A 27,867-nucleotide genomic window follows, 5' to 3' on the forward strand; every position below is an offset into this window, starting at 1 on the left:
GAAAACCTACCTTACCCCTGAAGTAACTGACACTTTTTAGTGATGAGGACTACCCATTCATCCAGTTTTACTTCATGTTATCCAACATGTTACACTGAGGTCAAAAGGTGTTACTAAAATGACCAGCTATGATTGATTATTCCCCACCTGAACTGGAAACCAAAGGCTGAGGGGAAAGGGAGGTTCTCACCCACAGTCATCCAGCGCAGTGCATGGTTCAGACCACACAATGAGTTATCACAGTACTTACCCTGTAAGGCAGATGGCTTTTCCAAAAGCAAAGTTTGAAATGCAGCCCAGTTGTATTTAGATTCCCTATATCACATCATCACGACATTTGTGCTAATTTAAAGGATTCAACTAATTTCAGGTGGCTGCTTTGAAAATTTAGAAATTAGAAGAAGTCTTACACAGCTACTGTGACAAAGCTCTGACTGAACATGGCTGAGTTTAACCTTCAAATATGTATACTCTAAAAGTAAGATGTCACTTCTTAACATAAGCCTCCCACAGACTAAAAGTAGAAGCCCTCCTATACTTTAAATGTGAAGTTGCCTAGTATAACTACTCTAGAAGGAAGAAACAGAAAGGAAATTTTGGTACAGAACAGTCAGGAAATACTCCATTAATGATTCCTACAGATAACTTGTAAAGCACTAGTGTCAGTATGAGTCTGACATTTACCCAAACTAGTCTTAAGACATTTAAAATACTCTTGGCATGTCTCCTGTAGATTTCCCTAACCTGATACAAAGTCTTGCTGTCTTTATAGCAAAATTCTATCTCTTGCCTGCTTTACAAGTAGATATGGCTGCTACTAAGAAAGGTAGTAAAAATAATAATTCTTACTCTGTACTTTTGTCCTCAAAAGCAACACATGCTTTTTTTATGTACAAATGTAGCAAGCAGTCAGTAGCAACCACCACAGCAAGGAGAAAAACTCAAAGAATACATCAAGCATACAAGACATTACTCATGAATTAAAAAATATATTCCATGTTCATGAATGCATTGAACAAAAAAATTCTACTTAAATATCCTGAAAGGTCAGTTGTGATTGTGGACTGTCTGGCAACAGGTACATGTGCTTAGGTGAGTATAAGGTGAAACAAAGCATGAAGTTTGATGGCATAATCAGACAACAAAATATAACTAGTCCTAAAAAACCCCATATGGCTAAGACAGGCAGCTTTCACTTATATACCTGACACTTACTCAATTGTCAACCACCTGCATACAAAGTTCTTGGAAACTTTAAAATACCTTTTTTCTTTCTTTCCTTCTTTCTTAAGAATATAGTATTCTTCAAGCTATTTCCCATTGTATCAAGCACAAACATGTTTTCATTTGACTTCAAAAACTGAATGTGTCTTATTTTAATCTTTCACCTTTGCTCAGTTGAAGAAACTCGTACTGTTGATAATAGGAGACAAACCAGATCTTACTTAAATTATGATTTATGTTATATGTTTGTATCTTCTCAGGAACACTGCATTCCAGATTGACAGCTAGTTGGGGTATTCTTGGGGGTGGTGGTGGGTTTTTTTCTTCTTTTTTTTTTTTTTGTTTTGTTTTGTTTATTTTTTTGTTGGTTATTTGCTTGCTTTGGGGTGTTTTTCAATGTTTTCAAAGCAGTCAATCTTGCAAAAGCAGTTGGCAGGATCACCAGACTCCTGATGCAGTAGGCTTATTCATCAGGCACTCATTTTGATTTTTAGCCAAAAAACTCTGGTCTTCATTCTACAAATGATGGTTTGGGAATAGAGGATTCCCATGGCTTTGACACCAACAGCCACATTTGCAAAAGGGACTGCATATTCCCGGTTCCAGACCCTGCCAGAGCCCCGCTGGATGCCAGCACAGCAACGCTTGTAGGGGATGGACACGTGCAGGGTGGCTGTGAGCGTCACCTCCCCCTGCCTCGGGCTGCAGGAGCCTGGGCAGCTGCTGCAGGTACCACCCACCACAGCAGCTCCCGCATGTGCTACAGGTCACACCAGTGCCACATGGCATTCCACCACCTTTGCTTGCTTTTTGGGAGAGACTTCACAATTTACAGCTTGGACCACTTGCTTTATTTTCTGAATTAACTGAAGGATTATCATGTAATAAGAATGCAGTGAAATTGTTTGGCAGCAGGTTTCAAGATATGAATACTTTTGTGGATCCGTGGTTGTCAGGACAAACTGCAAAAATAATGAACTCATTTAAAGTAGAAAATAAGATTAAGGAACAAAAACACAGACAATAGGAATCAGGATTGATTATGTAGCTGTCAGCATGGAGAATGCAAATTCATGAAAAGAAATAAGGGTATCTTCAGAAAAATAAGCAGCCATCTGACATAAAGTAATGCCAAACATTATCACATTCCCATAGCTACAACTAAACCAGTCCAGCAGCACTATGGTACTCCTTCCTCATCTGAGAATTTAACAAGCCTAAGTTCTAGAAGAGATAATGGAATGTAAACAGATGATTAAGAATTATCCCCTCATGCTAAGTCATTTGTCATAGTTTCCAGGCTTGCTGAAATTCTGGTCCTACCTCTAAAGAAAAAGAAATGGCAAATGGAATTGTCCCGCTATTCTGTGTAAGCATTTTGAATTTCCTCCCTCAGGAAACAAGGCAAAGCATGAAGCTCAGCAACTTGCTTCTGGTGAGTGCTTCTTGCATGTATACGTGGCTGGCTTCTCTAAGACACTTCTCTTCAATTCCTACTCACTCTTAAACAGAGTGAAGATACTGATACTGTCATTGAAAAGCATTTTCAGTGCTTTTCTGAAGTATTTTCAGTGTCTTTTCTTCAGACACTGTAGTCTGAAGAAAACATGGAACAAACAAGTTAGTTCTTTTAATTTTAACTGCATAGTAATATTCAAAATAGCAAATTACAGATATTCCTTGTTTCACCTGAATTCAGTAAGGTAAACTTACAATATTCAAAATTACGGTATTTATAGCATGAATCTAGTTTTTCTTTAAAAAAAAAAAACACCAAAACAAAATACAACCAAACAACACAACAACAGGAAAAAAAAACAACCCACTCCCCAAATAACTAGACCAAAACAACAACAAAAAAACAATCCCCAAAAGAAAACAACCCAAAAAACTGAACTCCCCATAAACCCTCACAAAATCCCCAAGAGCCAAACACCTATCACTTTTGTAAGAACTAGCCTAAATAGCTTTGGACTATTTTAAATTTTGTATGACAAATCTAAGGGATTTCATTTTCATATAGGAAACTGAAGCAACATACTTTATTCTGTTTCTTTTCAACTCTTCCCAAAAATATACATTAAAAAAAAAAAAAAAAAAAAGAATGCTAACCTTGGGATTCCTTTGCCCTGGACTGGTCAGATCCATAGTTCAAATCCACTCCAGCTCCATACTTGGAAGCCCCATACAGAGGCCTCAGGGGAGGTCAGAGGTCCAGAAGCAAAGAATATCATAATGAATTTTACTTCCATTAAGGTCTGATTACTGTGTACACTGGAGTAAATTTGCCATTGTTGTACTACACTAAGTATTTACAGTGCAAGAAATTCAACTCACTAATACAAAAGTAGTCATTCCCTTTCAGGTATTATTTGTGATGCTTTGAACAAGTTGCTCAGTACTGTGCCTGTCAGTGTATGTTCACCCTAGTAACAGACTGTCTCATAGGCTCTCCTACTATCCCTTTTTTCCTTTTTGAAATCTATGCCATAAAATTATACATCATATATATTTTATTTCCATTCAAATTCAACACTAGGCATGGGAATACATTTCTATGCTACAGGTACTTTAGTAAAAATCTGTGAGCAGTTTAATTTAAAAGCCATGGACAGCAACCCAAAGGAATTTTTGACCATGCAAAATGTTTTATAAACAGTTCCATGTGCGCTGTTCTTCTGGAGTCTCACCAGAGACGAATAATGACCTTGTATTTTGTTCTCATTTACTCTGAATTAGTCAAACCTTCTGGTTTTAATTACATACTTAATACACCTGGCATGGTCTAATTACAGAAAACAAAACATCATTTAAACAAAGGGTGACCTTGAACTTAGTCTATCAAAATAATGGTTAACTTTAAGTTTTCAGTTTTTAACGAACTGCCAAGACATGCAATAGTGATTTTCCAAATGTGATCATATACCTTTAGAGCAACAGACTTATTGCATTAGGAAACATCTGTACACACCCTTTATGGCTTTCCTCATTATTAATGCAAATCCCTCTTAGATTTCAATAGTGCTATAAACAGTTCTATAGGTAAACACCAAGTCTGCACTACTTATATGTTAATGTGTTAGACTATACCAGATCTAGCAGCAGCTTGAAGCTGAAGCAACTATTTGTAGTGATTTTGTATGAGTACTGGAACTATGAACAAAGGGAACACAATGTGACAGCCATGACAACATGCCGCAAAAGAGGCAACAAAGGGTTCTAATACCAGAAACTTAGTTAAATACATTGGGGATTCTACTGCTGTAGTGTGGTTACTTATCTACTTGAAACTGAATATTTGCTTTAATTCCTTTTTTAGTTGCGTTGAAGAGTTTCAGTGACAGATTGGTTTTAGAAGAATGTTTCAATATAATAATGAATTCACACATCTGATAATGTTTTTTAATGCTACTTGTGATCAAGTAATGTTAAGAAGCATATTTATTAAAGCATCTGGGATTTAAAGTCAACAGAATATAATGCCTACTCAAAATTCAGTAAGGCATAAAATTTCTGTAATATAACCAGATCATGTGTCATTTTATATTGATTATTGTTACAGCCCTAGAACTTCCCACCTAAGCATGTCAGAACAGCAAATGTGAAGTGCATTTGAGGTAAATTATGTGAGTAACAACATTCAGGAAGGACAGAAATTAGAATTTGAGCATGTTCAACAAAGATCTCCCAAACTATTGGCTATTTCACAAAGAGCTGGCATTCAAAGATGTACTCACAGAATATTGGTCTGTGTTCCATACTGCTAACCACAGCATACTTCCAAAACAGCATACTCCAGCACATAAAGGCAGACAAGTTGGTTATTAGAGATTTTGACAATGTTTCAGCATGGGAACAGATTACTGTCACTGCTGACACTGCCAATGTTTTGAACATAGATGACAAAGTGTTTTGCATGTATGTTAGGTCTGACTAGGTAGTACTTTTTGAAAACAATAATTCTTCACCAATTAATAGTTTCAACTAATCCATATAAAAGTATTCTATATAGATAAGCAAATATATTCAGGATTGCCATGAATATTGACAAATATCCATCACTTAATTTACTTGGCTGGCAAACTAGTAATAACAATGATTGTCTAAAGGAGAAAAGCATCCTAAACTTTTAATACCTCGCTGACAGAATTCAATAAATATATTAAGATAAATTAAATCGTAAGAAAAGATTTTACAACATAAACCGTATATGTAATAGACTGTGATTAAATAATTATATATATCACTAATTATTTAACTGAACTGCAATAGCATCCAAACCAAGACTCCACTGCCTGACACAGATACATTGCAAACTGCCCAGGAGGGGATATGATTGAAATGACATTTGTCACAAAGTAATACATCTTAGAAAATTAAGAAGAGATACATGGGAGTGAGCAGAATTTATACTTCACATGAGACCTGATGGCAGGAGTCCTATGACTTATTCCAGCTCTCCTATGAACTCATTGTGAAATCACTCACTTTGTTTCTCTGTCATCATTCTCCTGACAACAGCATTTATTAATTTTTTTCCATTACTAGACTACAATTAAGGAAGTCCTTGAAAAAATACTCAGATTTGAATTCTTCTCACTGTGCTCTCTCAACCAAAAGGTCTCTGTCAGTGTAATTATGTTGTTTTAGCTCTACCAGAAAATCCTGTTTTCACAACATAGGCTATATGCCAAACACACAAACATGGCACCCACTAACATACTACAAAAATAATGTGTCATAAATTCAAACAGTATTTCATTCTTTTCAAATCTAGCATGGCTATGCTTCTTTGAAATGAAAATAATCCTGCCCATCAAACAATGTTAGCAACATAAGCAACCTGGAGCAAACAGGCATGTTACATTAGCACAGAGGAATAAAATCAACACCAGCAGTTAAAAAGGTAATCTGGAAAAAGCCTTGAGACTATGCAGGGGAAAATGCTCTATAGCTGAGTTCTCACAAACTCTGAAATTAATGGGCACAAATAGTTAAAATACAGTTTGACTACAAATTGAAAACCATTATAGTTTTGCCTGAAGATTATTTCCCTAAATAGCAAAATAAAAATAAAAATCATCACTTCACAGGCATAATATTAGCAAATTAAAATACTCTTTTTGTTCAATTAAATCTGATCCAAAAACCTGACATTATTTAGTCTCTGAATTGTTCAAAGCACATAGTTAATTATATTATAGTTCAAATGACAGCACAATATAGCTGTCAAAAATATTGCAAGAAAGGCAAATCAATAGTGAAAATAACACAATCCTAAAATTGAGTGCAAACTGATCCCTATTATCTTTTCTTCCTTTGTACTGGAACCAAGAGATGAACATAAAAGTTTCAAACTCTGTTTCCTTAAGTTGGCGTTCGTTCTTATAGTAGTGAATTTAATTCACCAATCTCAAGATATGTATAATAGTAGATACTCTGTTCTCTAAAGCCCTTAATACTAAGATCTTACAATACAGTCCAAGGCAAAAATGACCCACTATAAAAAAGCATTCCTACAAACCATCAAATTATATGAATGACATACTGAGACTGAAGATAATGGGTCTATCTCTGCTTTCTAGAATACATAAGTATTTTAATAATCCTGGCAGCATCCCTGAGGATGAATTCCTTGCTGTCTGCCAGTGGCTAACCTCTTCCTTCTGTGAGACCAAAAACTTATTTACATGGTATCTAAAAACAGCTTACACATGAAACAACAGAGGGCTTTTGTTTGGGTCGTTTTTCATTTGACAGTATTTTGTCTTTGTGTCCAAAAAAAACCAAAAAAAAAAAAAAAAAAAAAAAAAAAAAAGACTCAGCTCAAAAATCCTTTTTCTGAGTCTGTCTAGAGTCTGTTCAACTGTAGGGAGAAAAAGTAGCTCCTTCAAGAAGATGACACACAGCCCAACTAATCTCCCCTGGCTGCTGTCAACGCATTTGTAAGGGTTTTAACAAGGGTTTCCTGTGCTATGGTTCCAGATCCAGGGATGAGTTGTCACCGTTTAAAATTAGTGTTCTGCTGACAGATGTCCTGTTCCTGGAGAACCAGCTTTTCCCACCTGTGAACGCTCACGATACACGTACAGAATCAACACACGGGGGAACCGATCATATTCCTTACTTCTACTGATAACTTGGTTGTGTTTCAGGGATCTTCAAGGCAGACACGAATGCCAAATCTTTTAAATAACTCCTGGCGTGGGTATTTAAACACTCACATATATATTGTTCTAGTTGTGCAATATTCTCCCTAAGGCAGACATGTAAGGGAAGATTTAGTAACCTATATAACTTGAGTATTCCTCCTTGGAGGAGTAGGAATTGTTGCAGATTGTTCAAGGAGCTTTAGCTACTCATAAGATCATAAAATTTTAAACTGAAGATAAAAAAATATTGTTTAGCTGTCGGATCTCTAAAACTGTGACAGAGCCCCCCCAAGGAAAGTAATGGAAGTACCTTCAATTCAGACATCTTAAGCTACTCTGGAAAACGTACTTGGTAGCACATCTACTTTAGTAGGGATACAGAAAAGATCATTTAGTAAGGAATTTTAATCTCTCATTTTTCAGATTAATAATAGTTTGGACAATAACTACCTTACTAAATAAAAATAACAGAGTAAAATGTAAGAAAATAAACTAATGGAATCAATATTTAGTTGCTAATTTACTTTAGGACAACTTTCCACATATATTCAAATTCAAATTACCATGTGAACACATTCCAAGTACAAGGAGCTCAAAAAAACACTGAAAGAATAAAGCATTTTTCTTGTTTTGTATACTGTATTGGATATTACCAGTAGACTTGTGTGGTATTGTGCTTTATGTTTTCTTTATGTTCTCTCATTTAAAACATAAAGGTAAAGTGAAACTCAAGTTTATCTGAAATAAAAATTTTGAAAGACCACAAAAAAACATGATAATCTACATAGGTAACCTTTTATATACTTTGCAAGAAAACCATCTATTTATTATATTTTTGGACCTTTCTGCTTTTAATTTGAAGAAGGAAAATAACATGTACAATTCTTCCCCAACAACTTAAAGAGTCAATTTTTCTAGATTGTTCTGGAAAACTCCAAAGAGATAAGGTCAGAAATCAATGATCCTCAAACAGTAGGGTATTTAGATACATGCCTTTGGAAAAACTTTGCCTGTCCACAAGTTAGCACCAGGATCAAGTTTTCCTCAAATGCAAGGTGTTTTCTCAGTAACCCTGTCTACTCACAATTTAGTGGCAGGAGCAAACTACTCTTGAGACTCTGCAGATTTCTCCATATACCTGAAGATAGACTCTTGACTAAAAAAGTATTATTATAGACACAATTTGTAAATTACAACATAAATAACAGGCAAGCCAACTTAATGCTCTGCTGAATTAGAGGTAGAAACATGGTACTCGCAAAGAAAGAGGGATGAGAGAGTCAAAGAATGTCACTGGATATTCTTAGAGAGGCAAAACCAGAGATAAACCTTACACATACAAGAAAACTTAAATAGCTGATAGGTACAAATTACTGGCTAGCAAATCTTCAGAGCCCATACTGAAAAACAAGATAAATCACAGTTGACAAATTATATAATTTCATATAAATTATTTGATCTAACAATTCATTCATTAACTGGTACCACACAGTGTTGTGCTTACCATTTCTAGTGAATGAAAAGGTGGAATGAAGAGGCAAAGTGAATCTGTTTGTATACCAGCAAGAGGAGACAAAAGGCAAGAAAAAACACTTAAAACAAGGGTTGCAAATGCTCTCATTAGTCTTATGCAGGAAAGTGCAGAACAGGTTTTGACTCCATATTTCACTTAGAGTTATCAGGTGACAGGGATTTGACAACAATTCCAACAGAAACGAAGCAGACTCAAAAAAAAAAAAAAAAAACACAAAAAAAAAAAAAAAAAAAAACAAAAAAAAAACACACACAAAAAAAACCTCCGACCACCCTCTACTCAATTTCAAGGGCCATCTTCTTTCTAGTCTTTTTGTCTTACTGTATGGCAATCCAAAGAATTTTAGTTTTAACCAAAATACCAATAGCTGCTGAAATAAGAGAATGTAAATGTCTTCTATAGTCATATTAACATGTAAATGTATAATTCAACATATTACACCAACTATTTACCTCCGCAACTCTGCTTCTCTAATATGGTTACAATTAGATTGTATTGCCATGAGAATAACTGCAGTCTGAGCCTTCCTCTAATTTTGATTGCTGCTGAAGTTTCTCCTTTCATCTTTGTCCCAGAATGCCTTACTACTGAACAGAAATTCTAGTTCCTTCTAAATGCCCAAATAGAAAATCAAAACCATAAACCTGGCAGTAAGAGAACAAGCATTACAGTTTGCAATGTTACCACCAGCCTCATGGTGGTTTTATTATTTTTGTTTTCTTGCAATAATGTGTGAAATTAACAACCCCAAAACTTAACTGAGTGGTTGTTATGCAAAGACCCACACATTTAGATGTAGGATTCCTCCAGTGGAAGTTTCTTCTGAATTTACATTTTCTTCTCTCTTAATTCCTCTTATTTCATTACACTAGTGGATGAATGCAAAAGCATCCTTCCTGAAATTTGCTGTTTAATTCCCAAAAAGCCTGTGTTCTTTTTCATAAATAATGATATACAGCACCACCTAAAATAAGCTACTGAGCAGTAACCAGAATGTCCTTGAAATACTCACAGGTGTATGTATGCTATGTCATGCTGTGGGGGCTGCATATGTGAGGTACCAACTTGTAAACATGTGTCCTTGGTTCCTCACATCCAGATTCTCCAGTAACTTTTAATGAGACCTCATATGGAGTTAGGAATATACACATGAATGCCATTTCTCGAAGAAGTCCCTTTCCAAGCTGAACTGGTTTTGACTGATGAGGATACGTAAAACCTTAAGGAAAGCAGTACTTAACAACCACTTGAGCTGCATTACGCATGGAAGCCCCCAGTGATGGTACCAAGCTTACAAAAAAGCACAAGCACATATGGAATTTATAGGGACAAATCTGCAAGTCTCAGAGATAGACACATTTCTCACATCTCAAAGCATACTTGTGCTCAGGTGGATACACATGAATCACACCTCTGGCCCAGTTGCAGTAGATCCTGACCCAGCATGCTACCACACTATCTCCCTGTAGGGAAATCACCATGCACACTGGCATTTTTGCCATCTCTTTGATAAGATGAACAATCTTTCTACACTTTCTTGTCCACATTAAAAAAAGAAAAATAAAACTGGTGTCTCAGATGTGTGTGACTTTGGTAAGAACACAGGCAGGGTGATTTCCTGGCTTGAGTCACACATTGCAGGAATCATGTAAAATGCAAACTTACACAGGTTTTTCCAACATAAAGAAAGCCAGTATGACTCAAGATATATTTTCCTAAGTATGTGGCAATCACTAGAAAATATTATTTGAGCTCAAAGAATTAAAAAATTGAAGGAGTTATCACACAGCCATGAGCTTAGAGAGATGATCCATAAGGGGATGTAAAGGTAACATTAAAGTCTCAATAAAATGCTGGTTCATTAGATCAGCCAGAAAACTCTTATTATAAATTTTCTACTAGGAAATTTTGCTGAAAAATACAATGAACTCATTCCAGGAACAAGGTGTACTCCTAAAGAGTGCCCAAAGAATAACTGCTTTTTTTGTTTTCAAAAAATTATTCAGACCAAGGGGAAGGAGACCTCCCCCTTAAAACATAGAGGATGAGTACAAAGCTGGCCACCACCCACAGAAACTGGTTCACTTGGCTGTGGGTGTACATACAGTGAACTTCTGAGCACTTTTTGATATGGCCGTTCTCAGAAGATCGGTGTAGAATCAGGAGACTTTCCACAATCTGGAGTAACACTTAAAGCATCAGGCAATGAAAGTCCCATGATAGTAAGCCTGAAAACCCAAAATTAGCTGTTATCACGGAGAAGAGATTGTAGAATAAAAACTACCTTCATGAAGCTTGAGATAACTTAGGTCTTTTGAATATTGTAACTTTCTAAGGATCACAAATAACCCCAAAATTAGCTCAGTTGGTTAGAGCATGGTGTGAGTAATGCCAAGGTTGCAAGTTTGATCCCCATATGGCCATTCACTTAAGAGTTAGACTTGTGGGTTCCGTCCAACTTGGAATATTTTGTAAATCTGTAAATAAAGTTACTGGAAAAAGATGAGTAAAATGACTGTGACTCGCATATTAAAGAGGTATCCAAATAGGACCCTGTGGATAAACCAGACCATGATAAAAAAATATTTATTTACCTAATAAAAAATATTTCTTCTCCATTATCAGGGCAAAAATGGGCCCATTTAAGCATCTCAAGTCCCAGAAAACTGGCTTGAGTATCTTTCTGAAGCCTGTTTACTCAAAATTCTCCAGTCCCCATTACCCAATATTATGAGGGTTAGTCAATACAAGTCTTATATAGGTATATCAATTCCACATATTATCACCTTTTCTGCAGAGCATAAGGATCTACAGCCTCCTTTTTTGTTCACAGAAATTATTGCTCTGGTATGTTCTTCCTAAGACTCAATTGCCACATTGGAGAACATGGTGAGATGGGCCAGGTGGGACCAATTGCTTCAACCACAACTGCCCTTTGGGTGTATCTGAACAAAGCATGTGCCTGCCTCATGAACATCACCAGCTGTAAGACTGAGACTTTCACCAGTGTACCTACTTGCCAAGCACCTAGCTATTGCAAAATACCAAGAAAGCTCCGAGCCAGCTCTGACAATCACAATTCCAAGGACAGCAAGTCACTCCAGTGAACAGCCAAGAAATGCATTCAGACCACCCTGTAGCCCTTGTACTGCAGACTAGGCCTTCTTCTGAGCAGTTCCAGAGAAAGCTGACAACTTTAATGAGTAGGAAATTGGAAGCAGTACTTCTGTACATGTGTCATGGGGCAATTTGAGGACAGTTCCAAAAAAAGAAATGAAAAAGCAGCTAGACTGATTCTCTGTATCTGGTATGTGTGAGCAGTTATGTAGAAACTCACTGAAGTCATCTTAACTGTAGGACAGATGGTATTTGTGCTTTAGATCACTGAGGGGGAACCAGACCTGGCACTCTTTCCCATAAAGCGAGCATCTGCAATGGCACTTCTTAGTTACTGAGCTGTGACTGCATGACAGAAGTGCTGTATCAGGAAAAGAGAGAGAAGACCTGATACAGATCATGAAAACTTGCTCTTATGTCAGAGAAGAAGATGAGCTTCTAGCTACAGAAGATTGCTCTAATGAGTCTTAGCTGTTAAGGTGGGTTAAGTCTTGCTAATAGCCAAATGCCCACCCAACTGCTCACTCCATCCTTTTTCTTATGAGGCTAGGGGGAGTAAATAGGATGAGAGAGCTTGTATCTCAAAATAAAGATAGGGAGATTGTTTACCATTTACCATTGCACGTAAAACATACTTGACATGGGGCAAATTTAATTTATTGCCAATATAAATAGATTTGTGTAGTGAGAACCAACAACAACAGAAAACCACTGAAGCAACACCTGGCCTCTTTCCCTTCCCAGGCTTGACTTCACTCCTCCATTAGAGACTCTGCTACTCATAGTCACTACTCCCCCAACAACACAGAAGGATGGAGGGTGAGCAGTTATGGTCAGCCAGTAACAATTCCTTGTTGCCAATCCTTCCCTTCTCATAGTTCTCATAGAATCACAGAATGATTTGTGTTAGAAGAGACCTTTAAAGAATATCTGTAATATAATCCCCTTGCCATAGGGAAGGGCATCTCACACTAGATCAGGCTGCTCAAAGACCCATCCAATATCTGAATACTTCTGTGGATGGAGCATCCACAAGTTAGTTCTCTGTGCAATCTGTTCCAGTGTCTCAGCAACCTTATAAAAAAATCTTTCCACTCAAAAATGCACTTGCAGCTCACTGAATCAGTTTAAAGTCATTGCACCTTGTCTTCCACTACAGGCCCTGGTAAAAAGTCTCTCTCCATCTTTTTTAAGAACTCCACCATTGATATTGAAAGGCCTCTCCATAGCTTTCTCTTCTCCAGATTGAACAACCCCAACTCTTTCAGCCCTTCCTCCCTCTGATCATTTTTGCGTCCATCCTCTGGACCCAGTCTGACAAATCCACATCGTTCTTGCACTGAGGATTCCAAGGCTGGATGCAGTACTTCAGGTGAGGACTTACGAGAGCTGAGTAGAAGGGACGAATCACCTCCCTGGACTTGCTGCCTGTGCTTTTTTACACAGCTGCGTAAAATGGCTCTCTGAGCCACAAATGCATATTCAATGGTTTGGGTTCAAAGGGACATTTAAAGACCAAATAGCCCAACTCCCTTTTAAAAAAAGCATTTTAAGTCTACTTCCACTTTCATGGAAGCAGAAATAATTGATATATGATTTCACACCTTACCTTATCAGTCCCTATTCTCATCTCAGTATGCATTATAACACATCTACTGAGCAACTCCGTCACACGTGCTCTATTACACGAAGGCCAGGCTGAACAGACTCTCTGCCACAATGACTGGCAGTCAAAACCATTTGTGTCTTGCTCAGAGTAAAGCATCTGCTCATATTAATCCTACCTCATGACCAGCAGAAAGACTAAGGTGATCTTCTTTGTTTTGCTGTATTCTCTGTTCCCTCCTTCCAGGCTCCTAGTAGTCTACTCCTCCTTTTGATTTCCTCTCTCTGCCAGTCAGCACAGGTGATCTGAGTATCAGTAGTTAGCAATTCAGTGCTTAGACCTAACTGATGTTTTGTAATGAAAGGCTTTTATGTGTGCATGGAATAAGCATTGCTTTTCTCCCTCCTTTTCCTTTTAAAATTGATATGAAATTACATTCTGTGATCCTTTATATAAAACTGTGAAAGAATGTTAAGTGAAATACTTGAAAGACATTAGAGAAGAACATTACGATTCCTTAGGCAACCTTAATTTTGTTTTTTTTTCCTAATTATAGCACTGTAACACATACTTTAATTACATGATTATGGGTTAAAACTCAGTTAAATAATGGGCCCATAAAGGGTCAAGTGATAATAAATGCATCACTCCTTAACTTTTGACCATTTGATTTTGGCACCTGACCACAGTTTCTTAACTCATTTTTGCATTTAATGACATTAGTTGAGAACCCTTCACAAATACTCCTTTTTCCCACATAAGCAACAAACTAAAGATCACAGATGAACATTCTCCTTCATATTTGGTCTTATAATCTGCTTGTTAGAGGTGAAGGAAGACTTTCAATCCATGGCTCAACAAGAACAAGTCCACAATAATGCCAATAGATTTGGGGAATAAAAAAAAAAGCAGCTAGCTAGAGTATTCTACTACTGTCATAGCTCCCACTCAGTAAGGCAAACGCTCCAGTATTACTCTTAACTAAGGTGCTTTGCTGGGGTCCCAACTACTCCTGTGAATTCAAAGAGCAGTAAAAATAAGGTCTTCGTCTTGAAATTTGTGCTTGGGAAGAACATACTTTTTTTTTTTTTTAGACATGGGTCATGTTACAACCACACTTCTAATTTCATAACATGAAAAATGCCCTAAGCTGAAAATTATATTATGCCTCTACTAACCAAACCTTTTTGTTATCATACTATACTGCTGTCCACCTTCTAAGTGACAGTTCTCACAAGCAGCACAGTACGCTCTGGATGCCAGGCGAAGTTCACTGCACTAATTTTCAATTTAAAACTGTAAAATAGTGTCTTGAACGGGCCATGTGCAAAATCCTCTCACCACCACCAGTTATAACAGCAACAGCCAGCAGTAGAGGAATTTCAGATAGCAATTCACTGATTAGAACTGTCAGGTAATTTTTCAGTGAATGTGATCAGCTCTGGAATTAATTTCTCCTTAACCTATGGTCTAACAGCTTATGTTTGCTGACTTCCATAACATGGGATATGGAACTGCAGAAGAAAATTACCATTGTATTTGGTGACAGGACAGTATGAGGACCACAAGGTACTATCATTCTTTGGAAGTGGTCTATTTTGGGAAGCAACAATGAGATGAGATGCACAAAGGAAGAAATTAATTGAAATCAAGCTAAAATAATAAACTGCTCAGCAGGGTTTGGAAAATATGTTTTCTAACGAATCTGGGCTAATTCTAGGGTAGCATAGGAATCTGTAAAAAAGGTGGGTGCAGGGAGCACACTTTGATGCTGGAAGCAATCCAGCCGCTCCATGCACACATGACTGCCGAACCTCTGAAACTTCACAGCGCTCGTCCTCGGTGAGCTGCCGTTGCCATAGCAACAGCTCTTTACAACATGGAAAACAGGTCAGGTAGTTTCAAACTAACCACTGTTTCCAATGTCACTATTTTCCCCTGTAGTTTTGAACTAGCCCACCTCTGAGTTAATCACTGGGCTGTTGCTATAGAGTCATCAGCCCACAGAGAGAAGAAAACAAGGCTCTTGAGTTTCAGAGGGATGCATAAGTAACATGGAGTTTGGCCTCCCGCCACCTACCGCTCTCCCTAAACCCCTTAGAAATCCCCTTCAAAGGTATCAGCTCTTTTCCATCTCTTTTTCTCTGCAAATATGCTTTACTCTGAAAACTGTTTGGGACTTAAGATTTTTAGGTTTCTTTTTTAAATAAAAAGGCACTGTAAAATTTTAGATTTAAATCCTGTTAACCGCTGAGCGTAAGTGAAAGGTGTATTATTTGGCCATAACATCATTCCTCCAAAAGGACTATTCAACACTTTATGTAAGAAGAACAATCATTGCAAACTAGGCCTTTAAATCCCATGACAAGGAAGTTAAACAGGTCAAGAGACAACAAATGAAACAGTTGAGCATGCATACATCAAGCTGCACTACAACCAGCACACTCCTGTCAATTCCTTCTCTGTTTCTCTAAAGTAGCACTGAAGGTGGACTGCACACAGTTGCTCACATCTTGCCAAATTTTAAGCCACAGGAAAAATATGAAAGGACAAGCCTTAGTTTCATTTTTTAATTTAATGTCTGTTACGTGAACCTGCCTGAATGTAGGTGTACTTAACTGGTCTCTTCATCTTGCCTCATAGTCGTATTGTAATAGTTAATGGAAACTCTTTAGACAAAAATAGTGATGAAAACTAAAACTTCGCAAAAGCAAAACAAAAAGCCCATTTCATCCTACACACACATATCACAAGCACCATGGAAATATCTCTATGAACATTATCAGCATAACAGTTTGCATCTTTAAGTGGTTTGCCATCTCTGTAGAATACATGTTCTTCTTGTGTGTGGATGGCATTTAGAACATGGGACCATAATTAACGGCAATCTTAAAGTAACCCAAATGTTTGCACTTCAGAAAGAAAGCCTCCACTTCCATTCACACTTCAAGTAATTCCCCATGCCAAAAAGCACAATCTTCAAAGAGGACACAAAATAAAAGAGGCTGTCATTTCAGGACAAGTAAGAACTTTTTGCATCTAGGTAACTTTTTAGGGCAATTTGAAAGTTTGGTCTGTGTCATTAAGAACACTTTTTCCTCCATTCTTACTTGGAAATATAATATTGAAATAAAAATATATAATATTGAAATATATAATATTGAAATAAAACCCAACTACATATACTGGACTGTATTGACACCACAAGGGAAGAAAAAAAAATCAAACATGTTTTTAGAAGGTTCCACCTAATTCACATCTACACGCACTACAGTATGGTCATACAGCATCATGTGGTCAAGGCTTACAAAGTTCCTGCTTCTCAGCTGCAGACCTAACCTTTGCCCATCACCATAGTCTGCTGCAATGCAAAGTAAGTTAATTTTTTTTAAATGGTTTAAGGTAACTTGTTCTAGTTCTCACTACAGCACACTAAAAATTGTCATGGAAATGAAGTCAGGGAGCATCAAGCACCTTCTTGAAATAGCTATAACCATGCTACTGTACCTTTTGAGCTGTCCTATTGAACAACTCTCTCCTGGAACATTTACGTCAACAAACTAGATTATCTGATTACTATTCTTATATCTGTACAACTCCTAATGTCAAACCCAAATGTAAGTAATACTATGATCATTAAACAGATGCCAGAAAAGTGTTAATTCTTCAAGTGTTTCTTTCTTAGGAATGGGGTGAACTTGCCCTAAACTAAGGAATGCTGAGAGAAAGAGTCTAAGTTGTGAAATTTCTAATGCAAAATCTAAATGCAATTTCACATTTAGGCACACAAATGCAAGTCGCTTCTTTAACAGTCTGAGCAGTGAAACTTAAGATTGACATCAGTAGGAGTTCTGCCACTGACTTTAGCAAGTATGAGATTAAGTCTTTATGAAGAATTTGCCAGTAACTGCAGCCTTGTATACTGGGCTTGCATAGCTTTATTTTTAAATTTTTACTCATATAAAAATATAAAGTAGGTATAAAAACATGTCAAATTAGTTTTTTTGCTTTGTTGGATTTGTCGTGTGTGTGTGTACCCTCCACACACCAGAGGATATCATATAGGGGTGATACCTTTTTACCTTTTTAAGTACTGGTGCTGTCCATGAGGCACATGTCTGCCCAGGCACAAATAACAGCATCAGTGAATTTTAAAAAAAGTCAAGTCTCCAAACAGTTTGATTACAAATTTACAAGGCACACATCTTACCTTTTTCACCAAAAATAAAATTACTAGTTCACAGCAATAAACAAAAGTAAATGTGGATTATAATGCATATTTGGTCACAGATCTAATGTAAAAGAATGACATTTCAGTAATTTTAACTTTTCATACTTTAAAAAAATGCAAGTAAATGAGAATAATAAGTTATTCAGAAACTACAGAAATACAAATTTTGCTCTCAAGTTTCACAGAAGTTCCCTTTTTTCTCTGAGTTATGCAACTTACAAGAAAAGAAATAAAATTTACATGTAAGGCAAAGTATTTTGGACAATCCCTGGACTTGGTATATGTGCACTAAGTCAAATCTAATAATATATCTAAAGATATTAATTCAAAATAACAAATAACTCCAAGTATTTTAGTCCACTGCTTCAAGTCAGTGTGTTAGTGCAGAAGTGTCTTTCTTCAAATTCTGCAAGATATTTGCAAACTAAAACCACAGAGATTTTTTTCCGTTCCTCATAAAGCACAATAGTATTAAATGTCAGCCATTTAATTTCCAGCATTTTGTTTACGAAATATTGTTAACATCTATGCTTAATATAGAGTCTACACATGGTACTTATTGGCTGCTGATCAAAACATGAGGCACAGAAATCTAATACAAGCATTGTGATTATTCAGAGTCAGCCACACAGTCACTAAGCTCATCCAATTTTTTTTTTTCTGTTAAACAGCTAGAATCTTATCTGACAAGATCCCATTTGAGTCCAAAAAAAAGGGATGGGGGGCTGGTGCAAAAAACCTTAAACTGATAAAAACATCCCATTCTTTACCAAACCTCACGATGAAGAAATCCTCCTTGAAGCTAAGAAGCTATAAAAATTAACTTAAAACAATCTTCCAGTCACCCACTCTCCCGAGGCAGGTTTTATTTTTAGTCCTTTTCATTAGCATTAATTATCATAGCAAAGAGCAGAAGAGCAGATTTTGTTTCCCAGTGGTAAATTTACATGATACTGACATAGAGATGATTTCAAAGAATTCTGCAGAAACCCTGAGCTGGAACAAGCACTCCTTGGTGTGAACATTCAGTGTGGAGATCAGACATTATGCACAAAGGTGTGGCAGACTGTCTTGACACTAACACTGATTCATGGAACATGAAAAAACTCCTTGGATTAAATACCCTGTCTGTTTGGGTTTTTTTAACTGTAAGGGAAAATAGAATAGAGACCTGAATCTGAATTGGCTTGATGGACAAAAAGGGAACATTTAAAATTTGTCCAGCCACAACTGCCTTTTTATAAGTTTCTCAAAACTCCTTCTCAACTATCCATATTACTGAGCTATTACACAATGATCCTAAAGAGGTAAATTAGTACAGACAACTGGTTACTAAGGTAACAAGATGTTACTTTAAACCAGCACCACTGTCCCCGCTCATCACTTTCACTCATGTCTTTCCTTTATACTTTTTAAATTAAGCACAAATTACAGACTTGCTGTATAACCAAATATACATACTAGAACTATGCTTCAGTTTCTCAAATAATTTTCCTAATTTGAGCTAATGAATTAAAAAAAGAAGGCATTAAGATGATGGAAGCATTTGAACTCTTTGGTGTGTAGTAGATTCATTCTTTATTCTAAGAATTTGAAAGTTGGCTGAAAATTAAGTCTTAATATGTTTTCTCACAAGAAACTATTTTGTAAGTAATAAGCAACTGCACCCTGAAATTTTTTGATGTGATAAAATAAGATGGCAGGGATCCTATAAAGTTTTGTGAGGGAAAACCTGGTTAAGTCTTACTGACTGAATCTTAGCTGAAATTTTCCAGAGGTTGGAAATAATAGTTGATTGCAAATGGCAAAATAGATTGAGGTTACTCAAGCTCTTTCGCCTCCAAAACACTGATGCTCCAAACAAACAAATTAAGCATGTCACTATTTTTGAGAGCTCAAGCTTGTAAAACCTAAGTGTTCTCAACATCTTCTATGATTACAAACATCAGGCATCAGCAGTAGTTTAAAAAGCCATAGGAAATAGGGCCATCGGAAACACTTACAGGAGCAGGTCACCCATAACAATCCTCTGCTCCAAGTGGGATTAACTCCACCAAAGCAGTTCCTGATGTGTTTATCTATGCAGGTCTTCAATGCTCACAGCAATGGCAACTTCTGCAACCCTCCGATGCAATCTGCTGTTGTATGTAGTTCGCCATTCTTACTATCTAACTTCAAATAAATTGCTGCAGTTCAAGACTGACCTCTTGCCTTGTCTTCAGAGTATATGTCAATGATAAATAAAAGCCTTTTGTTCTGTTTTACATGCAAGAATGCAAAAAGCTTTTTGTTCTAGAAGGGTGTTTCCTGTGCTCTTTTAAGATACAAAAATTTATATAATCTTTGTCAGACAGCACAATTCACTTTCCAAAGCTGCTGAAGTATAGCACTGGCACTTTGTTACACTTGATTCAGTAGTCAGATTAATAGCCTTATAATAATCCTACAATTTAAGATAAACAGAAAGTATTGATCCTATTTACAGACTAAAAAATTACTGGGATTGATTTTCAATTATTTACTTAAATACTAACAGAAGAAGGGACATATTCAAAGAGAAAGGATGCTGTATTCAATACCAGTTGGAGAAACATTCTGCTCAGGCATCATATTTCCCCCTCTGCACGAAAAATAATGCTCCTTTCGTGATACAAATATACAAACAGAATTAAGTTAAATCTGTAAGTATTTAACTTACAGAGTTTTTTAAAAAGTGTAATAAGTTGTTCTGTTATCTTTGCCTATAAAATCTCAGCGACCAATACTACACTTCTGGTTTACATGTCAGGCTGGCAAAAACTCCCCTCCTAAACAGCTGCATGATAAACCTAAAAAACCACGACAGGCAAACCATCCTCTGTGGATTCTTAATGCAAATACCTCTCCCACTGATTTACCCACACAAATACCTTTCATTTTTTATAAATAATGACCCAAGACACAAGAAGTTTATCTAATAGGCACCTACTTTAAAAGGTAGAGAAAATCTCCACTGCTGAGGTTCACACTGTCTTCACAAAATGACCTAGATAAAGCATGTAATTTTCATTAAATTCATTTTACAGTCTCTCCTCTTTTAGCCATGCCTGAACTGAGTGGAATGAAATTATGTGTGGAAACTATCAGCACCAATAATACCTTATCTCATGGGTGTAAGGTTTCTGTATTTGCATGGACCAAAGTTTCATATTTGCTTAGTTAAGAAAACATTCTTCCTGTCAGCATCTGGAAATGCTTCATGATATTCAACAACTAATTAAAAACAAAGCAAAAAGAATCAATATTAATATTTCATTTAAAATTTTCAAATCTTTGAAGAGAATCAGAAATGACTGAAAATAGATGAAGTATGTTAATTCCCATTAATTAGAAAGAGAACTGTTCCAAACAGTTCATTCACTGCTTAAATAAAGTCAGCATAAACCCAGCCAAGATTCTGGACAAAGATGTATTTCCAATGAAGTTATCTCAGCTTATCGTTATTAGTGAAATAAGTTTTAATTTAATTCTAGATAGTCTTCAGTCATTTTATGCTATTTAATCTTTTACAGAATCACTTGCTACATTATACATTTGTAAATGTTAACTCAAGTCTCAGTATCTGCAGTATTGCTATTCCAAAATTATTATATTCTAATGTATTTGTTCCTTTTGAAACCCCTGGAAATATTCTGCCTACAGTAACAGATGGCTTTTTATTTTTTTGTTGCTATTCCAGAATCTTTAAGTCACCCAAAATGCATCTACTTAAACATGATACTGCAGTTATTATGCAAAGCATGATCTACATGATCACTGTTTCATATTTAACAATCTGGATACCATTCCTGTTTGGAAATAATTCTACTACAGACAGAAATCATTGCCCTAGCATTGCTATAATAAACAGATTTGCCTTTTTACATTTTATTGTCTCATAACAAAAAGTAAATTACTCATTTAAAATGAAACAACATATTCAATTAGTGCAAATTAAGTTTAGCAACTCATTCTGACTAATGTAAATTCAGAGGTTATCATCAATTAGGTTCATGTAAATCCTTTGTTAATATCACATCCCACTCTAACACACATTACTAAGGGGCAGAAGGAGTTACAGGGTAATTTTATATCTTAATGAGATCTAAAATGTCATGATACAGTAAAAATGTAAGCAGCAGGTCATTTCACAACATGCATACATTGCACATCAATCTCACAAGCTAAGATTTATCTGGGTATCCCCACATAACAAAACTGTTGAGCTCTTCTTGCTCAGAATTAAATGCTCACCTTTTCTTGGTGACAAGTAATTTCTATTATAAATGTTATACAACATAAAATCTTCAATTAGGAAAGACAATAAAAAAATTTAAGCAAGTTGCTTTAACAACACCCTGCAGTTATACTACTCATTTAATACCCAGCTCTCTCCAGCATGTACCTATTTCTAGGAAACATTCCCCAAGGAAAGAACAAAGCTATCTTAAAGGCAACATGGTCATAGGAATAGAAAATATCTACAAAAAACAACTGTTATTAAAAGGACTGGCCAGTCAAATGGGGGAAACAAACACATCATTTGCTCTCATTCTGATCCATACTGCTGACTTCTGAGCTAGAACTAAAAGTCAACAGTTAAGCCTCCTTATGAAAAAGCTGCTTATACCATGCACCATTAACACTCCTAGGAATCTCATACCCATACATTACAGAGCTTTACTGCATTTTTACTTATTCAATGACATTATGCCACTATTCCTCACAATGAGTACTATCTTGTTGATTACACTTACTGGCTTCAAGGTTTGCCGTGCAAAAAGCATCACTTAACCCCAAGTAAAACTGACAGAATTAAGATTAAAAATACTGCTTTAATTATGCCATCTGCCACATGCCCCGTAAAAAGAATTAAAATGTGTAAGAGAATTGATTACAGAGTGGTGTAATTCATTGAAAGCAAAATACCGCAATGATCCCTGAGTGTGAGATACATATTAACAATTTAATATAAAAGCTGAAGTTTGAATAAACATTAGTTTGGGGTTTTTTAAAGAGCTGTATATCAAATCAGAGCTTCAATAGCTGCACTTCAAAGGCTGAAGTGGAAAAAGCAAAACAAAACATTACAAGTACTTCCCCAGAAATACATTTCCCTAATATTCACTGATATCAAAGGCCCATACTTTTAGGTTTGGGAATTTATCATGAGACATCAAAAACAGACAGTAGAATAATGGAAAACAAAAATTAAAACCAGCAATTCTATACAAATTCCTACTCACAGAAAACAAAATATTCAAAAGTGCTTGAGCTTGAATGTTTTTGCTTGGTCACTGTTTCTTTTTAAAAAGCAAGAAGAAATGTAGTACAAAAATTCCAAACAGCCCTCTTGCATGAAAAACAGCACATTAAGTCCAGATGCAAATGTGACAGTGTAAATTTGGAATATTGTAATATTCAAGGTGAGTATACAGTAACAAAATTCAGTCTAGTTAAAGTTCTACCTGATTCAATGCAATCTAAAACCTGAAGTAATTTTTTCTTATCAATTCCTGGAACATGACATCACTAACCAGCACAGCCTGATCCCAGAACTGAAGGCCCACAGGACCAAAAGTCAGAGATAGACCTTAAATTCCCATATGGCATCAGTGAAAAAGAATTAAGATCAGCTTCTAAATTTCAAAACAGATGTACTTCAGCAGGAAAAAAACCCAAAACATAAATACATACTTACAGAACAAATAATGCTGCTAAAATTTACTTTTTTTTAAAGCTTAGATTGATGACCAAAGCATGTTATTTTCTTGGAAAAGTCTTCTAGTTATATTTGTGTTTGCAAGTAGTTTTTAAAACATTTACATTAGGGCAGAAAACTATGCTCACACCAAGACTGTCAAACCAGCCCTAGCACTAAGTTCATTTGCCTTATTGTATATATTTGTTTATTCAGATTATGAGAACAGTTTCCTATATCATTTATTTACATTATCTGAAAACATCAGCAAGTATGCGAGACTAACTGCTCTACTCACATTATATGTATTTGTACATTTCAACAAATAAAATAACTATGTTTTATCAGGCAGTACGATAGACTAAGAATAGGATAAAATATCACTGTGACCTAAAGCAAATATACTATTTGGCCACAGGAATTAGTTCCCAGTTCTGCATGTTTCACCTTAAAATACACAGAAATAAGCAAACTAATTAGTTGCAGGGATTTACTAAGTTTGTTTTCACTTTCTTTTCCCTTCTCTTTCCCACCTCAGTGGCATTTCTTTTTCTTACTTCATGCTTTAATAGATATATGCATTAATAAATTTGTAGGGCTTTCCATCCAATACACTTAAATATTTCTTCTCAGCATGACCCTGTCATTCACCCTGGCTCACAAGTGAAATGCTCACTGGCTGCCAGAACTGCCATGGTGTGTTTGCCTTACAAGGGTAAGAAATAATGGTATCAATTCAGCAAATGAGTTTGGTGACTTCTGGCTTAAAGAGCATCCTTCCTCTTCTACAAAGGAAGCTGGAGTACTATTAGAATATACTAGTATTAAGTTGTATTTTGATCACTTATATTTCAGTTCTAGAGCAGCAATCCCTTCTTTAAATAAAATTATGACTGTCTTCATTTACAGTTTGGATACCTTTTTAGAACCCATTAAGGCTAATTCTAAACAAAACAGCATGGAATTATTTAGTTCAAAAAGTTTCCATCATTTAACCCTTTCATGAATCATTTAAAGACTTCATGTCAGCAACTGAAAACATTCATGCTGATCTCACAAAGAACAGACAATATATTATGCATGTTGCCCACTGATTTATCCTTTGAGAAAGTCTCGCAGGCCACTTGCCAATACTGCCACTCACTGTCTAAAACACAAATAGAAGTGCTTCTAGAATACATAAGTAAATAATAATTGCCAGTGGTTCAAATCAGCAGGCAGTTAAAACCAATATCCCCTGCAACATCAGCTGGTACCAGATGCTTTAGAGAAATGTATTTTTGAGTGGACTACTCTGAAGCAGTATATCCACTACTGAAGCACCTTCCTAAACTTTTTCTTAGGATGGTTTATCTCTTCTTCATGTTTAAAATAAAATTCCATTACACACAGAGAATTCATACAAATAGTAACTCACTTTTGAAAAAATCCTATTTGGTTTTTCAATCAGAACAATTTTCTAGCAACAAGCCTCAAAACACTGCCTTTTCAGGAGACCAAAGACAAACTGCACATCACATAAATTCCAACAAACTCAGGAACAAATTGCCCAGGTAAGTTGTGGATGCCGCATTATTGGAAGTTTTCAAGGTTACAGCTTTAATCAGCTAGTGAAAGATGACTGTGTCCATGGCAGGAAAGCTGAACTAGAAGACCTCTAAAGAGCCCTTCCTTTAGAGAGAACCATTCTAGGACTCTGAAGTCTGTACCTGCCAGTCGAACACCACTTGGAAGGTTTGCATACAAAACTGAGCAGTTCAGTTTCTAAAGATCAGAACTGCTCAGGTTTTGTTCTAGGACAAATTCCTATTTCAACAAGGCAACTTCATTGTACAAGCAATGTCAACAAATTCCACATGATTATCCACATATGAATCATTAATGAGCAAGTACTTAAAGATTTATCATCTTAGCATTTACAAAAAGAATAATTTTTGCCTGCATTTCTTCACAAATAATGGAAAAGATAGGATGAATTTAACATTGTTCTAAAGGCAGTTTTATTGCTACTATAAGAACCCCACTGAAACAATGGCCAGTTGTTTTCCAATGAATAATGCAACTATTTTGTTAGTCAATCATCAGAATGATGATTGCTGCATTTAATATGAAAAAAAAATAAAACAAACCTAAAAAAACTCCACCCAAATCAAAATCCAACTAAATCAAAACTCTCCAGCAGCAACAGCTTGTACTATGCTATTTAACTGGCTTTACCTCAGTAGTTTAAATTTAAGAGTCAGCTTTAAGTAGAAATGCAGTAAGTGAGAAAATTCCCTGCCTACAGCTGTTACCTAAAATTAAACATAACATTTTTCTTGAAATCTCAAGTGTGCATCAAAAAGGCCTCATGTGATCATATTTAGCCACTGCACTGTAGTTATGAACATTTCATCTACAATAGATAAACAAAGACTTCAGTGAAACATGTTAAAAAATAAGCCAAGGTGAAAACCAGGTATAATTACTTACAAGTCTCTAATCACTAATTCTATATTTCATTTTAAGTGCAACCTAAAACTTAGTAACATTTTCTTTTTGACCCTATTATAATGTGCAACACAGGCAAAATTAAATAAACTACACATATTTTGGAGGGTAAAAACTCCAACCTAAAATAGATGAACTTGTGTTAGGTAGAATAATTCTATGTAAAGAGATGTGTGCTATAGAAATGGTACCAAGAAAATGACTCGTGCAAAACAGTAGGTGGTCTTAAACATCTCCAAGGGGATTGATTAAATGGCTCCAACCCAGTCTAAAATGCTTATCATTTTACTGAGATAGCCAGCAAACATGACAACAAAATTCCATGTCTATAGCAATTCTACTTTTTCTTAACAGTATTGGGTCAAATTTTAAAGTTGTTATAGCACGTGAATTTTAAGGAACCAAAAATATTTTTAGAAAAAGTAATTACAAGATAGTATAATGTCACAGACCACTCCTCATTAAGAAAATCCTGTGTTAATCAGGTGTACTTAGTTCAATAACCAGGATGAGGCTCAAAGATTAGACATCTGGACAGTATTCTTGGAAGTTTACTTATTTTATTTGTATTAATATAGTTACAGAAAGGGATTAACTATTTTTGGCACATATAAAATAAACTGCATGCAAGAGATTAAACAATAAAAAAGTACTTACGAAATCAAAGTCTCCATCTTGAGGGACCTTCCAGTTATCAGGGAAAACATTTTTGGATATGTGGTAAGGTTCATGCATGTTCTGATTACAGTTTTCAGGGCTTTTATTCTTGGAATCTTGTTTATCAAAGTAGTCCATGAAAGAAGGCCTTTGAACTTGTGGTGAAGTAGCATTTCCTTAATTGAAAGAAAACAGACAAAAGAGGTAAAAAACTATTCAAAGATTAAAGAATTAATGCACTATAAACTAAACTTCACTAATTAATTTTCCTGGGGTTTGCAGAAACTAATACAGTCATCTGTATGTGATGCAAGCCTCTGTTTGTCCCCTGAGAATCTCTGGCATAAAAGCTCATAGTCAAAGTATGATATTTGTGTAGCAAGATACAATGTGGAGAATTGTTCAAGACATTTCAGTATTGCACACACAAATAGTATGAGAAGTTACATCATGCAGTATTAATTAGTTGTTATAGAGACTGAATAACATGAGGTGCTAAGCATCCCTTGGGGTGCTGAATGCCCCTAACTTCAAGGCCTGGTCCACAGGCACTTGTAGGAAAGGAACAGAGTTTCACTAAAGGTGGGATTTAATAATCATTTAGAAAAAGAACTTGCAAAATACAGCTACACAAATTGTGTCTAGATGCTTAATTTAATTAATTACCAATTAAAATTCCCAGAAAATTACAGGATCACCCTCTACAGATGGTTGCAAAGCACCCTGTCTCTGTATCCTGGGGGATTTTTTGTCATCATCAAACAGTTGCAAAATTTTCACGAAGCAGATAGGGATCAGCATGAACTCCTGCTCTTTGATCCTTTTCACAAAACTAAAGGTAAAAAAATAAAATTTTCAGTTCTAAATGAGTGAAAATTGTTCTCATTTGTCAGATTTCAAAGCAAATTCATTACTAAATAGCATAATAAATAAACATAACTGTCACCTCAGAGACCATATCCTGCATAGCACTGACACATGAAATGCTAGAAGTGTAACACATCTGACATGAAGATACATAAAAATATATTTCAAAAATAAAATATGAGACAGGATGAGAGATAAATAAGATGGGGGGGGGAACCTAACACCAAAAATCAGACAAAACTATACATTTAAATTACAAGCATAACAAAG

At 35.8% G+C, this 27,867-nt stretch overlaps 1 protein-coding gene across 1 annotated transcript in view; it reads right to left on the reverse strand.

Annotated features, from left to right (window-relative positions):
- STK3 (serine/threonine kinase 3) overlaps positions 1-27,867 on the reverse strand; it is a 129,105-nt gene that overhangs the window by 21,526 nt on the left and 79,712 nt on the right. Inside the window, exon 10 of the mRNA XM_053951610.1 lies at positions 26,731-26,906. Within this exon, the coding sequence (XP_053807585.1) occupies positions 26,731-26,906 (176 nt within the window). The remainder of the gene's footprint in view (positions 1-26,730; positions 26,907-27,867) is intronic.

Source organism: Vidua chalybeata, chromosome 1 (genome assembly GCF_026979565.1).
Source record: "Vidua chalybeata isolate OUT-0048 chromosome 1, bVidCha1 merged haplotype, whole genome shotgun sequence".
NCBI lineage: Eukaryota > Metazoa > Chordata > Aves > Passeriformes > Viduidae > Vidua > Vidua chalybeata.